The sequence below is a fragment of the Corythoichthys intestinalis genome, chromosome 13 (genome assembly GCF_030265065.1).
Source record: "Corythoichthys intestinalis isolate RoL2023-P3 chromosome 13, ASM3026506v1, whole genome shotgun sequence".
In the NCBI taxonomy this organism is placed as follows: Eukaryota; Metazoa; Chordata; class Actinopteri; order Syngnathiformes; family Syngnathidae; genus Corythoichthys; species Corythoichthys intestinalis.
Genome location: NC_080407.1, coordinates 24,391,652 through 24,405,903, shown reverse-complemented (window position 1 = coordinate 24,405,903; position 14,252 = coordinate 24,391,652). Strand labels below are relative to the sequence as shown.

Here is a 14,252-nt window from a genome sequence, read left to right as displayed (position 1 = left end):
CTCCCCATTAGTCTGCAGACTTTTTTAACGATTAGTCAACTACTCTAATAATTTTCTTATTAACTTTTATTTTTTAACTAATCTTGCAATTAATCTTTGTTGATGATTATTAATTCACAAAAACATTTTGGAACACTTAAATTCTTAAAGTACAAATAAACACAAATAACGATAACGCATCACAAAAAAACCGATGCGGTCAAATGCTGATGGCATTAACTAGTGCAAAAAAATGTAAACAGAAAGAGTTTCAGAACACTTTGACTTCACTTTTCTGACAGGATTCAAAACAATTACTACTTTGTCTTTTTGTGTATTGTCTACATTATTCTCAGCAATGGAGTGAGCACAAGCAGAGTAGATAAATGTCATGTTTCACTGGAGTGAAGTACATGAAAAAAAGCCTAATGATGCGCAATGATACGATGCTACGTATTGGGGCCAAATAATAAAAAAAAAAAAGAAAAAAGAATGACGTTAAAGAAAAATAAAGTTGCATTATTACGTAGGGCTAATGTTGTGGTGAGCCGCTACGCACTTTATATATATATGAACCTTCTGTGGGAGCAACGACGAAGCATTAGTATAAATTTTATTGATTATAATTAGATGTAGGTGAAGTAGAATAATAAGGATTTCCTTATTTGTAAAACCGATTCTAAAACACAGGATGCTTTCAATATTGTTGATTTTAACGTAAGTACGTAAAGTACTTAGCTGCTTATTCAGCTCATGAGCACGACATTAGCCCCTAATACTCTGTCGTATGAGCCACATAAAGGCAACTTTAATTTAAAAAAAAAAAGTCTCCTGTCGTTTTCCAAAATTATACCTGGGTGACGGCGCTTCAGGTGTTCATTTACAGCCGACGTGCTGCCGTGGTATGCATGCTGGGTGTACAGTGTACCCTCCTTTGTTTCGTTGAAATAACTCCATGCTTTGGTCACTCTGGTGCACTTTTTTGGCTTTGTGCCGCTTTCCCCGCTTGAATCTCGAGTGTCGGCCATTCTCAACTTTCCACGCATATATTTTTTAACCCTTTATTAACTGTCGCCAGGATGGTGTGCTCGTTATGTCATCGATGATGTCGACTACGTCAACTAGTCGCTCGAATGTCAAGCCCGTTGAATTAATTTGAATTGGACTAGATGACAACATTACATGAATAAACAAAAAATTGGCAAGGAGGAATTTTCTCTAGCACAAAACAACTTTGGGGACACAAGTTTGCAAATGAAGAAATAAGATTTGTTTGTGGTCTTGCAGATATATACATCAGCCAAGCCCATCTTCCTGAGCACCGAGAGTCTGCATGCATTAAGGAGGAGGAAGAGTCCCGACCCATCCAAGGTCATTCCAAGTTTTTTTTTCTTCAGATATGGCAGGAATCAAATTCGGTACTTTCTTATAAGTACGGAAATGTCTTTCATTCTAATATACCGATAGTGGCTTTGCTTACTTAGTAGTGGTGCAATGGACTCGTGAACCAACGTAAGGTTTGCGCCATGGCATCAACTTGACTAAAGGTAGTACCGGGGTTACGACGTACCTGACTTTACAATGCGGAAGTCATGTCCGCCATTCTGTCTCCAGTTGTGTTTGTAATGGTACATAGTTCTTGCCATGCCTATTTTTGCTTAACTCATTCACTCCCAGCCATTTTCACCTGAGCAAGGCCCTTTGCTCCCGGCCGTTTTACCGGATTTTGACTGAGTTTGCATGGCCCACAGAAAATTCTATTCAATTGCTATATGAACATGAAACCTACCAAAAGAAAGATTAGACTCTCTTCTTTCAGCAGAAAAAAGTAAGTTCATATCTTTTTCCATTCCTTAGAAATCAGCATTGGAAAATAGCTTAGTTCGAGCAATTTTCCAATTTCTGATGAAAAAACGGAGAAAATGAGTTTTTTGTAAACGTAAAAATTTCAAACATGACTTTGACTTTAACACGGCTATTTTTTGTTTCAGTTACATCCCGAACATCTGAATAATGTTTTCCTTTTACAAAATAACATGAACAACCAGCCAAATAGAGCTTCTGATAGCAAAGTAACAACATATTCACACTTACCTAACTGAGAGATGACGTTTGGTGGCTGCGACAGCGGTTAAACTTTTCCCTCATTGCCGACTGTCTCGTAAAGATGGATTTTTTTTAGTCTTTACTTTTGTGGTGACCACTTTCTCGTTCTCCTGGGGAACTTGTGTTCCTGGGGGGGAACTGGTTTGGCCGTGCGCGTTTCCGTGCAGGACATTCGAGCGTGCGGGGGACCTGAGCTGCAAGCCTGCGGAGGGGCTCTGCTAACTGACTAGCACGGTCACAGTAAAGTTGTACTGGTTGAATCGGGTTGGGGGGTCTTACCAAATGCGCTACTGCCCTCCAGTGGCCAGTTTTATTGCTTTAAAATGGGTTTTGAGGCTTGTTTTTTGTTTCGGAGTTAGATCGGAAGCTATAAATGCTTCTTGTAAAAAAAATGAATAAATAAATAAAAGACGTATAAATACGTTTTTGGGACAATGAAGCATTTAAAAATAGAACATATTTACACGTTTCTGGGAGCAAATGAGTTAAGGTTATCATACATTCACAATCTCATACAGGCACATGCCTATTCCCTTTTGACATGTTTTTTTTTTTTTTTTTTTTTTTTTTTCGGGAGCCCCAGCTGTAACATGGATGTGGAGTGTCCCATTCATGACAAAAAAATAAGTATAAATATGAAAAAGCTTAAAAAATGCAGAATCTAAAGGTAGTCAAGGGTTTAAGTCGGGGGTTGGGAACCTTTTTGACCGAGAGAGCCGAAACACCCAACATATTTTAAAAAGAGCACCGTTTCTTTCTTGAACTCATTTGAATGCATCATACGGGAGGCAGAGCGTCGTCACACTCGCGCAGAGTTGCGAAAGAAATAAATCTTGAGAAAACGAAAGTTTACTCTTTACTTAGAATGTTACAATCAATGCGCACTCAATATTTGGAAGATGGTGCCTCTTGGAGCGGCTGTTTAGTGAGTCTCAAGTTTCTTGCAGTGATCCACCGGTATCTTTGCCCATTCCTCATGGGCAAAGGCCTTCAGTTCATTAACATTTTTGGGCTTGCGTGCTGCAACTGCCTTCTTTAAGTACCACCAGAGATTTTCAATGGGATTTAAGTCTGTTAATTCAGATGGTCACTCCAGAATCTTCCAGCACTTCTTTTGTAGCTAAGATGTGGTAGATGTTGAGGCATTCTTAGGATCATTGCCCTGTTGGAAGTTCCAACCTCACCCAAGCCTCAGCTTTGTCAATGACTGCATGACATTTGCATCCAAGATTTCCTGGTATTGAACTGAATTCATAATATCTTGCACACGCCGAAGATTCCCTGTAGCTGAAGAAGTAAAACAACCCCCTGTGCATGACTGGTCCCCACTGTGCTTCACAGTAGATATGGTGTTCTTTTCTTCTCAATACGTCATTTGGGGACATTCTTGAGTCACTTCCTTTTCAGCAGAGGAGGGTAGACAAAAATTTGACTCAAGTTAGATTAGCGCTACTTCAAAATAATATTACTCAAGTAAAAGTAATCATCCCGAAAAAATGTACTGAAGTACAAGTGAAAAAGTATTTGGTGAAAAAAAATACTCAAATCATGATTGAAATTGTGACTGCTTACATTTTTGTTTGATTATTTTTAAATAAAAAAAAAAAAAAAACTAAAATAAAATTTCCACTGCTTGCGCCTGAAGGATGAGGGCGTGTCAATGCACGATGACTAACAGCCAATCGGTACATCGTTGTCATCAGGGCCTTAGAAAGTGGGTTACGACACTCCCATAGAGATCCATTATACGATTTTACTTCCGGGTACTTCCGGGTTACGGAGCCTCGTGTAGTAGTGACGGGATCTGTCGTTCACTTGAGTAAACGAATCCATTCCGGTTCGTTCAGTAAAACGATTCGTTCAAACGAATCGTTCAACGAATCGTTCGCCCCCCTCATCTCCCTCCCCACCCAAATGAATCGTTCGGTTAGTGAACGGGAAGTGACGTTGCCGAACGAATCACCAAAGACCGCTTCGCAGTATAACTGAACGGGAAGTGACATTGCTTGGTCCCTCCCTCTCTTGCACATTGACCACTCGTCGTAGTTTCAGAAATGAGTGACAGGCGATATCATTCTGCTCTCAGAGACAGCCTCGTCTCCCTCCCGCTGCTGCAAAAGCGAGGGAGAACTTCCGCGTCGTCTGTCCTAGTTTTATGGGCTCAAAGTCATGGCTCGTGCTTGCATTTCGAATTAGGACACGGTTAAACATTTTCCTTTTGAGGGGGAAGTCGGGGTTTGGGGTCGGGGGCGCACGGACTTTCTTTAGCATGATCTTGCTCACATATACAATGCTGCTGCTAACAGCCAACGCGGCATGCCTGCTGTCACGAAAATAAAAATAAATCGAAAGTTTAATTTCTAATTATGGAACGGCCAACACATCATATTAACCTCTCGCTCTGTTGTATTTTTGTTTTTTATTATTAAGATGATCGTTTTGAATTTTTGCACTGGTATTAATAAATAAAATAATCCGGTCAGCTCCCCTGTCGTCCCCGCATCTCAGATCGTCAAATGCTGACGAGAAATAATTGTTTGCTTTATGATTTCGCCTTTCTACTCTCATTAGTCTGTTAAGAAAAATGTAGACATATTGCGACATCTCCCGTGTCCGCGCGCTTTGTTTTTGGGGCGCTTGAGTAGCACATGATGGACGGATTGACATAATTTGTCAAACCAACCGACACCCTCTGACACGAAAAAAAAAAAAAAAAAAAACACTCGGAAAAAATTGACATGAATATACAGTTTCATTGCAAATCAGTATTATGGTGATCATACTAAATATTATTTTTTTTCTGTGCACATATGAGGTACATATCGCTGCCATGAAGCCTCCATATAGTGACAGTTCTCTGCCCGCTTCACTGCCGTCACGCGACCGCAGCTCAGGTTTTGCTTGCCTCGCAGCTACGCGTGTTTTAAATTACTGTAAATTTGATAGTATATCGTCATAGGCACAGTCCCGAGTCTGTTGAGAAAAGTAGAACACTAAACCATGCTCGCTAGATTTGTGTGGTGTTTTTGTCTTTTTGAGCAGCATTTGATAGGCTCCACGTTAACAAATATGTGACAAAGTCGTTTCCTTTCATTTTATGACTCGTTCACCGCATAGTCATTACTGGAAAGTCAAGTTAGCAGCAAGCTAGGTCAGGAACCGGAGGACCGAATCACTGAACGGGAAGTGACAAAACTCAGTCTTTCCCCCCTGCCTGCACGCTGGCTGCTTATTGGCCACACGTGGAAATGAGTGACATACGCCATGATTCTGTTTCCGCTCCCTCCCCTGCCCGCGATGAGGCTGGCGTCTGATTGGTCGTGTGCGATGTCAGAAGACGCTGCCGCTTGCTCAACGCCCTCCCACGCAGCGAACAAGCGCCACCAACTTCATAGAACGAATCAGTGCAGATGGTGATTAGTTCGGTCTCGTTCACCCAAACAATTCGTTCAAAAAGAACGAATCGTTCGCGACCGATACAACACTATCGTGTAGTTCCAAACATGGCTTCGACGAGAGCGGACCGCATTCGTACGAATGGCTGGCTGTAAAGTATATTCGGAGGTAAGTTTATGAAAAAAACGATCCCTTTTGAATTTTCAACAGTCTGTATTCTATCAGAGGCGCTTTATGATGTATATGTTGAGCTTTATTTGTAGATGCGTAGCGTAATTATACATATATTTTATCTTGGTTGACGAGCGATGTTCTGCTACTTTTTAAGCTGAGTCTGCTAACTAGGAATGTATCGTCAGGGGTAAATTCATTGTCCCTACCTCTTTTAAGTTGTTAACTCTTTTAGGCCCTTTGTGACATACACACTCATCTGTATTTGTGAGTATTGGTCGACGACCGGCTTATTAGTTCCATTTTGTAGGCTTTGAAGTAAGGTATCCCCCTCATGAAAGAGTACCAAGTCAATGCATGACAACCTGTATTCTTTACACCAAAATGTTTGACATTATTATATTTTAGAGATGTGTATGGATTGAAAAGTGATGTCAACAAATAATAGACACATTTATAATTAAAAAAAAAACTAATGTATATTATTATTTTAGGTTACTTTTTCATGATCCACATCATGCTGCTGTCGGTCTACGTTCCTACCCTAACCTATAGTCATGACCCAGGACACGCTGGAGAGACTGTCTGGGCTGGCCTGGGAACACCTTGGGGCCTTGCCGGAGGAGCTGGATGAAGTGGCTGGGGAGAAGGAAGTCTGGGCTTCCCTGTTAAAGCTGCTGCCCCCGCGACCGGACCCCAGAGCAAGTGGAAGATGATGGATGGATGGATGGATGGATGGATGGATGGACATCATCCTGCTGGTGGTGACTGCTGGCTGTGCGCACTAAGCTCATTTTTTAAATGGCAACAAACAAACAAAAAAAAGCATTTTTTTCATGTTTTGACGACTGACCATTGCCATCCATTTTTTTCTGCTGCTCTTGGTCCTTGGTGAAACCATGCTGCACACAAACCATCACAGGCCACTGATCTATAAAATGTTAGGTGTAAACAATGAACCATGACACCAATTTCACCAATTTTTCAATAAATATTGTGATTTTCTTTATCAAAGGTAATAAGTTGTTATACATTACACCATGTTGAGGAAAATCATAAAATGTTTTTCCTGTCTTGTAATCATTTTGTGTTGCTTGGGTCCAAAATGAAAAATGCAGAAAAAGAGGTACAGGTTTGGTTTTGCTAAAATTAGAGGCTATATTCAAAATTTAGTTGTTTTGCGCTGTTAAATGTCATTTGTTTGTGTTTCAGGTCAAACTGAGTCCATAAAATGGAAAATGTATACACATATATGTAAGCATTAGAAAGTGCAACAGGAAAGAAAAGTGGAAAATAGATTTTAAAAGCCGTGACCACAAACCCAAACTTTTTGGGAAACAAATGTTTTTATATGTCAATACGAGAAAACAAATTTGGAACTACCACTTAGAACTAGGGAACAAAATATGTTATACATGGGGTCAACTTTAATATATTACCACAGGTAGGTGAATCAAGGAAATCTAGACATTTTCTGGAAAAACAGTATTTTAGTTGTGAAAAATGAAAAACCTCAGTCATCGTGTATTTCAATGTAAAAGTCGATTTCCCGTGCTCATGCTAACATTAACATGACACGTTCACTCCATAACATGAGAAAGTTCCCTTCTGTGTTAGTTTACATAGTTCTCAATTGTCGCCTGACCACTCCAAATGTAAAACTAGCCCTTAGATACGTGATTTGATCAATTTTTACATAAATGTCGCGATTACCGCTGTCGGTTCCATTGCAAACCACGACAGCGCTGCTTGTGTTTGGAACTACTCACGCCCTACATGAACCACGTGACCACCCGCTGCGAGAACAGAGTGTCGCGACTCTCTTTATATGGCTATGGTTGTCATGGACATGACAGCCCAGAATGCATCTTGTACATGCGCTTATATCCACTCTCGCTCTCTCAGCCAGTCTAACCTCACGGCCTAGTAGCTGGATAGACGGTCCATAAAATGTATCATTTAGAGATGTGCCGATCCGATATTTGGATCGAATCGAACGCTGATATGGGCAAAAAAATGCGCATGGGTATTTTTTATTTTTTTTTTAAAGTCCGGTCCGAGTTTTCCAGCACACCGATTTACATAATCCATGCCAGTTTTTACTTCAGTTTCCCTAAAGTCCGGTCCGCATGTTACGGCACACCTTCAACGCACTACATTACCGTCTCCCAATTTACTGCGAGACTTTATCGGTAAAAATGTCAGCTGTGTGGGATCATTTCACCTTAAAGAACGACAAAGACGAAGAGGCAGAGTGCAACATGTGCCACAATAAAGTCAAGCGTGGTGGTAAAGCTGTAAGAAGTTTTAATACAACAAACCTAATCAATCATTTAGTGAAATACCACGACAAACAATTTAAGGAGTATGTTAAGAAATCCGAAGACAAAAAGAAAGGTCCTACGCAACTAACACTGGCAGAAACTTTTGCTATGCGTGACAAACTGGCACTCGACAGTCCCAAAGCTCAGGGAATAACAAGAGTCATTGCCGAAGAATTCATTCTGGATGACGAGCCATTATCTCTTGTGAGTAAAGACGCATCATCCAACACTTAGAACCACGGTACAACATGCCCAGCCGTCATTACATCCTTGAGCGATTCGGCCGTGGAAGATTCGAGAACGATTCACAAACATCCAAATTCCGCTTACTGAAATATGTCAAGTAAAGCGGAACTAATACACAGCGCGGTCATCGGGACGCAATGAGAAACGGACAGCATTGCGTCCCGAGAGGGAACATCATGCTTGTCATAGACCCGGGTAAGGTCAATGCTCAACTCACGGCTTCAGCTCAACTCATGCCGCTAGATAAAAAACACAAGAATACCTGACTGCTGCTGACAGCCGCTACAAACTACGTCAACATCGTTTTACTGTAGATAATAGATATCATATGGATTTTAGTAACACGTGTATTCAAAACTAGATGAGTTAGTAAACAGCCGCCATCTTAAAGCAGAAGACTTCCATAGTAGGCTGCTGTAACGAACCTTCCAAGCGAACCTAATTAACTTTTTATCTGAAATACTCCTAAATTGGCAAAATCTTGACTTGAATCCATCTTCAAAACAGTTTTAAAACTTTCACATGTCGAAAGTAGACATAAGGGAAATTATGGAATAACGGGAGCAATTTTAACAACTTTAACAGTTGATTTGCAAAATTAAATGAATTGAATGTAGTTTAAAGCTGCTGATACAGAATGGGGACTTGAGTATTTCATTTACTGTTTTTAAATGTTAACTTGAAACTGAAATGGTCGTTTATTTAAACCTGAGAGGCTTTTTATACAATTTTTGTAACTAATGCACGAAACATTAAAAGCATCTAATATCTTGGGGGGTTTGTGGGATTTTCCACTGAGGTTGTTTGTGTGTTTTGCTTTTTTAAGAAAGTTTACAATATTATTTGCACGTTTTACTGACTGACTATGCCATTTCTGTTTGTTATTTATAATGTTTTGTGTTTGTCACTGAATAAACAGGTCAATTTCTTGTTACCAACCATTGTGTGTTATTCAAACTCACCTAATTCAGCTGGCTAGTTGTTATCAAGAGTACTAAAAACCCTTTTCTACATGAGTCTGACAACTAAATAAGGAGGCTAAATAACTTTAAACTTTAATACATGCTCAGATAGGCCGGTATCGGATCGGAAGTGCAAAACAATATCTGTATCGGATCGGAAGTGGAAAAACCTGGATCGGGACATCCCTAGTATCATTTGTCTTCTTGTGTCTTGCAGGTTTCAGCAAATATCTTCGTCCTGACGCTCAACAGCTAAAGAGAGAAGTGCAACTTCCAATCAAAAAGGAGGCGGTAGAACTGCCATATGTTAAAGAGGAGGACGATATCACCATGTTGACTGGTGAGCCCTTGAAAAACGAGGATGGTCCAACTGAGGCCAGCAGAGGGACGGAGCCTCCAAGAAGCAGCTCAACAGAAGGATCGCAAACACACATTTTCATCGCACCATCAAATAGAAATGGCGCTACGTCACACTCACCTTACAAAGATGATGGTCAGAAGAAATCTCACTGTGACGACAAACTCTGCAAATGCTCTCATTGTGGGAAAACCTTTGTTAATAACTATAGTTGTCTTATGCATATGAGGAGCCACACTGGTGAAAATCCTCTTGTCTGCTCAGTTTGTGGTCAAAAATTCACTCAGAAGAGCCACTTAGACAGACACACAAGAACCAACACTGGTGAAAAACCGTTTTCCTGTTCAGTTTGTGGTCTAGGATTCACTCAACTTCACCACTTAAAAGTACACACAAGAACCCACACTGGTGAAAAACCTTTTTCCTGCTCAGTTTGTGGTCAAAAATTCACGCAACTTCACCACCTAAAAGGACACACTAGAACCCACACTGGTGAAAAACCTTTTTCCTGCTCAATTTGTGGTCAAAAATTCACTCAGAAGAGCAACTTAAATCAACACGCAAAAACCCACGCTGATGAAAAACCTTTTTCCTGCTCAGTTTGTGGAAAAAGATTCTCTCAGAAGAGCGACTTAAACACACACATAAGAACCCACACTGGTGAAAAACCTTTTTCCTGCTCAGTTTGTGGAAAAAGATTCACTCAGAAGAGCGCCTTAAAAGTACACACAAGAGCCCACACTGGTGAAAAACCTTTTTCCTGCTCAGATTGTGGTCTAGGATTCAGACATAAGAGTGCCTTAAAAGTACACACAAGAACTCACACTGGTGAAAATCCTTTTTCCTGCTCAGATTGTGGTCAAGAATTCAGTTATAAGAGTGCCTTAAATCGACACACAAGAACCCACACTGGTGAAAAACCTCATTCCTGCTCAGTTTGTTGTCGAAGATTCACTCAAATTCACAGCTTAAAAGTACACACAAGAACCCACGCTAGTGAAAAATCTTTTTCCTGCTCAGTTTGGTCAAAAATTCACTTGCAAGGATCGGATTACGAAACATGTGTGTTTTGGTGTGAGAAGCAGTGGCCAATGACTGTTTTGCCTGTCATCCACACTGCCTTCATCAGATTGTGCAAGCAGGTCAATTTTAGAGTTTCCTCAAATCCTGTTGAGGATTGGCAGTAATGGTTCCTTGTCCAATCCTTGTATGATGTGGATCCACTCTATTGCCAAAAGTCTTGGCTCACCTGAGTAACTCTCAAGTTGAGTGGCATTATTTATACAATTCTCTCCCTCTTTAAGACTACACTTATCACAGCTAATATTTGAAACAGTAGACCCCAAATTACAAAAATTGTAATTCATTCATCAATAACATAATTGCATAAATATGGAAAATTATGATTGGCTCACAAATATTAGTTTTTTTAGGGTTAGGGTGATTATATATAATTTTAAAAATTACTATTACTATTCTTGATTGACAGTGACATATTACAACAGAGTATTGGGGCCAAATAAAGGGAGGGAAAAAAATGACTACGAGATTAAAGTAGTACTCTTAGTACAAGAAAAAACTTCGGAAAACCACTTAAATGCAGATAAAACTGCTGTTGGCACAGTTATTCCTATAACACAAACACATTTCATTCTAAATCGTATTTTTTCAATGATTTGCAAAAATAAAAGTTAACAGAACAACCAGTAACCCCAACCTCCATCTCCTATTTTCCCCCCACACATTTCCTAAATGCAAAACCTCAATTTTGACTTCTTAAGAACATTGGATGTTCATTAAAATAGCGTACCGTGCGTAACACGTCACCTTTGCTCATTAATATTCATGACGTAAGCAACTGTTGCGGGGGGGTCAAACATGAATTGGTCCTTATGCTAAATATTGCATGTTGTTTTTGTTGTTATACAATATTTTACGATAGCATTCTTTCCTACATTCCCTTATGATATTGGTCTGTTTATTTTTATATTTTTTTCTGCCTTTGTAGTTCTCTGTTTTATGAATTCTCTATAGAGTGCATTTTTCTTCTTACGAGCGTTTTGTAATCCCTTGGTGAACCATGGCCGATCTTTGTACTTTTGTTTTCTGCTGTATCATTGTATTTGACAGTTTTTATCATATGGGTGGCCATGGCGCAGTTGGTAACTGGAGTTGTCCTTGGACCGAAGGGTCAGTGGATCGATTCCAGGCTACGATTGCCCACTGTCGAAGTTCCCTTGGGCAAGGCACTGAACCCTGATTTGCCTCCAATGGGTTGACAGCGCCTTGCATGGCAGCAGCCCCATTGGTGTGTGAATGTGTGCGTAAATGGGTAAAATGTGTGCTACTGTAAAGCGCTTTGGGCATGTTAACCATGCAGATAAATGCGCTATATAAGTACTGTCCATTTACCATGTGAATATATTCAAAAATGTTCCACATACACATAGTCAATGTCAATTCCATTTCATACATTTTCCCAATTTTGTGCCAGTAAATCCTTTTAAATGAGTCCAGATTTTCCTCTGTCCTCATTCACCTGTACTTGACATTCTGCTCTGGCAAGTTTCTTAGCTGGGTGCCGTTATAAACTGTATTACTGGTAGGTGATCACTAAAATCGTTAATTATCTGTACGCTTAGTGTATTACTTTCAATGTCACTGCTGAATATATTATCTATTAAATTGGCACTATGGGTTGTGATTCGACTCGATCTGGTGATTTTTGGATACAAACTTATACTGTACATGTTATTGATAAATTCATCAACCGCTTGGTGCTTGTTCGGATTGAGCAAATCAATATTGAAATCCCCAACAACATGAACACAATTTTTTGAACAGCTTTTGAAAACATTTCTCCTATCCAGTCTCTGAATGTTTCAGTACCAGAGCCTGGTGCTCTACATATACAGCTGATTATGACATTTTTGCTTTTTTCTTCATCTAATTCAATTGTTATACATTCCAACAGGTTATAAACCACAGTTGTCATATTTTATAAAACTTTGTAGTTGTTTTTTTTTTTTATCCACTTACACGGCGACACCACCTCCAGAGCCATATAAAGAGAGTCGCGACACTCTTTGTTCTTGCCGCCAGTGGTCACGTGGTTCATGTGGGGCTGAGTAGTTCCAAGCACAAGCAGCGCTATAGTGGTTTGCAATGGAACTGACAGCGGTAATTGTGGCATTTATGGAAAAATGGATAAAATAACATATCTAAGTACCGTATTTTTCGGACTACAAGTCGCTCCTGAGTATAAGTCGATCCAGCCATAAAATGCCCAACGAAGAGAAAAAAAACATATACAAGTCGCACCCGAGTATAAGTCGAATTTTTGGGAGAAATTTACTTGATAAAATCCAACACATAGAGCAGACATGTCATCTTGAAAGGCAATTTAATATAAAAATACAATAGAGAACAACATGCTAAATAAGTACAGTGCATGAACAACGAAATGTTAATATACTGTCCTACGCTACGGCTTGGTCCTGGCTATACAGCGAACTCCCAAAAGACAATGCTGGACGTCCGTATAATTTGCTGAATCAATTTGGTCCTCGATAGAAAACAGGTTCGCATCAACGTAAATAAATGATAATTAGGTACTATTAGTAATACGTAACAGGTTAGCATGCGTTCGCTATCATTAGCACATCGTTCAAACAACCACACAACTGGCTCTAAGTGTCCAATCGCGGGTGGAAAACAGAAAAGATGATACACGCAGGCGTCGCCTCTGTAGAGATGATTTAAAAGCATACACAATGAAAGTAGGTTCGCAGCCGTCTATTCTCTCTCGCTAACTCGCCCACTTACTCACTTACTCAGAACTACGTAGCTGTCCGTCTTCTTCTGGCGTGTGAGCACTCTTCTCCACGTAAACAAGTGGGAGTGCGCCCTCACGTGGGCGTGAAAGCGCCACAAACGAAATGTATCCATTTCAAGATAAAAAAGTCAATAATACAATTGAACATACACTGCCAAAGGCAGAACGCGAACGTGGCCATAGCTATAAAGAGTTATTCAGATAACTATAGCATAAGAACATGCTAACAACTTTACAAAACCATCAGTGTCACTGCAAAACACCAAAATAACATGTGAAATTATATCATAATGTGTTAATAATTTCACACATAAGTCGCTCCTGAGTATAAGTCGCACCCCCAGCAAAAATATGAAAAAAAAAAACGACTTATAGTCCGAAAAATACAGTACTGTTTGATTATGTCATTGCATTATGACATATATGTAGGGCTGCAGCTATCGAATATTTTAGTAATCGAGTAATCGACTGAAAATTCTATCGATTAATCGAGTAATCGGATAAAACAAATATATTTTTAGGTGAATAGCAATTATAGATATACATGAGAAAACAAGACATTTTATCATTTTCAGTCAATCAATGTCTTTCTTTTTGATGTATATTGTTGAAAACAGCCAACAATTGCATCTCAGATGTAACTAGAGTTAAAAAAAAAAAAGACTAATTCACTGCTTTCACTCAAAAATACCTTTAGATCTTATTTTTAAAAAGTATATATATCTATATACACACCTAAAAATGCCTTTACGCTTGATAACACACATCACTTAAAAGTTAGGATTTTTCCCCACGTTTTTCAATTGAATTTCTATTTGTGTCAAGCCATTTTTAAGTTCTAGTAAAGTTTTAAGTTAGTCTAAACTGTAAGTCCT

The 14,252-nt window shown here is 39.5% G+C and overlaps 1 protein-coding gene across 1 annotated transcript in view; it reads left to right on the top strand.

Moving 5' to 3' along the window:
* LOC130927765 (zinc finger protein OZF-like) overlaps positions 1-12,479 on the top strand; it is a 31,121-nt gene extending 18,642 nt beyond the window's left edge. The window contains exons 2-3 of the mRNA XM_057853768.1: positions 1,267-1,350; positions 9,402-12,479. Coding sequence (XP_057709751.1) covers positions 1,267-1,350; positions 9,402-10,729 — 1,412 coding nt within the window. The 3' untranslated portion in view covers positions 10,730-12,479. The remainder of the gene's footprint in view (positions 1-1,266; positions 1,351-9,401) is intronic.
* The last annotated feature ends 1,773 nt before the right edge of the window (positions 12,480-14,252 follow it).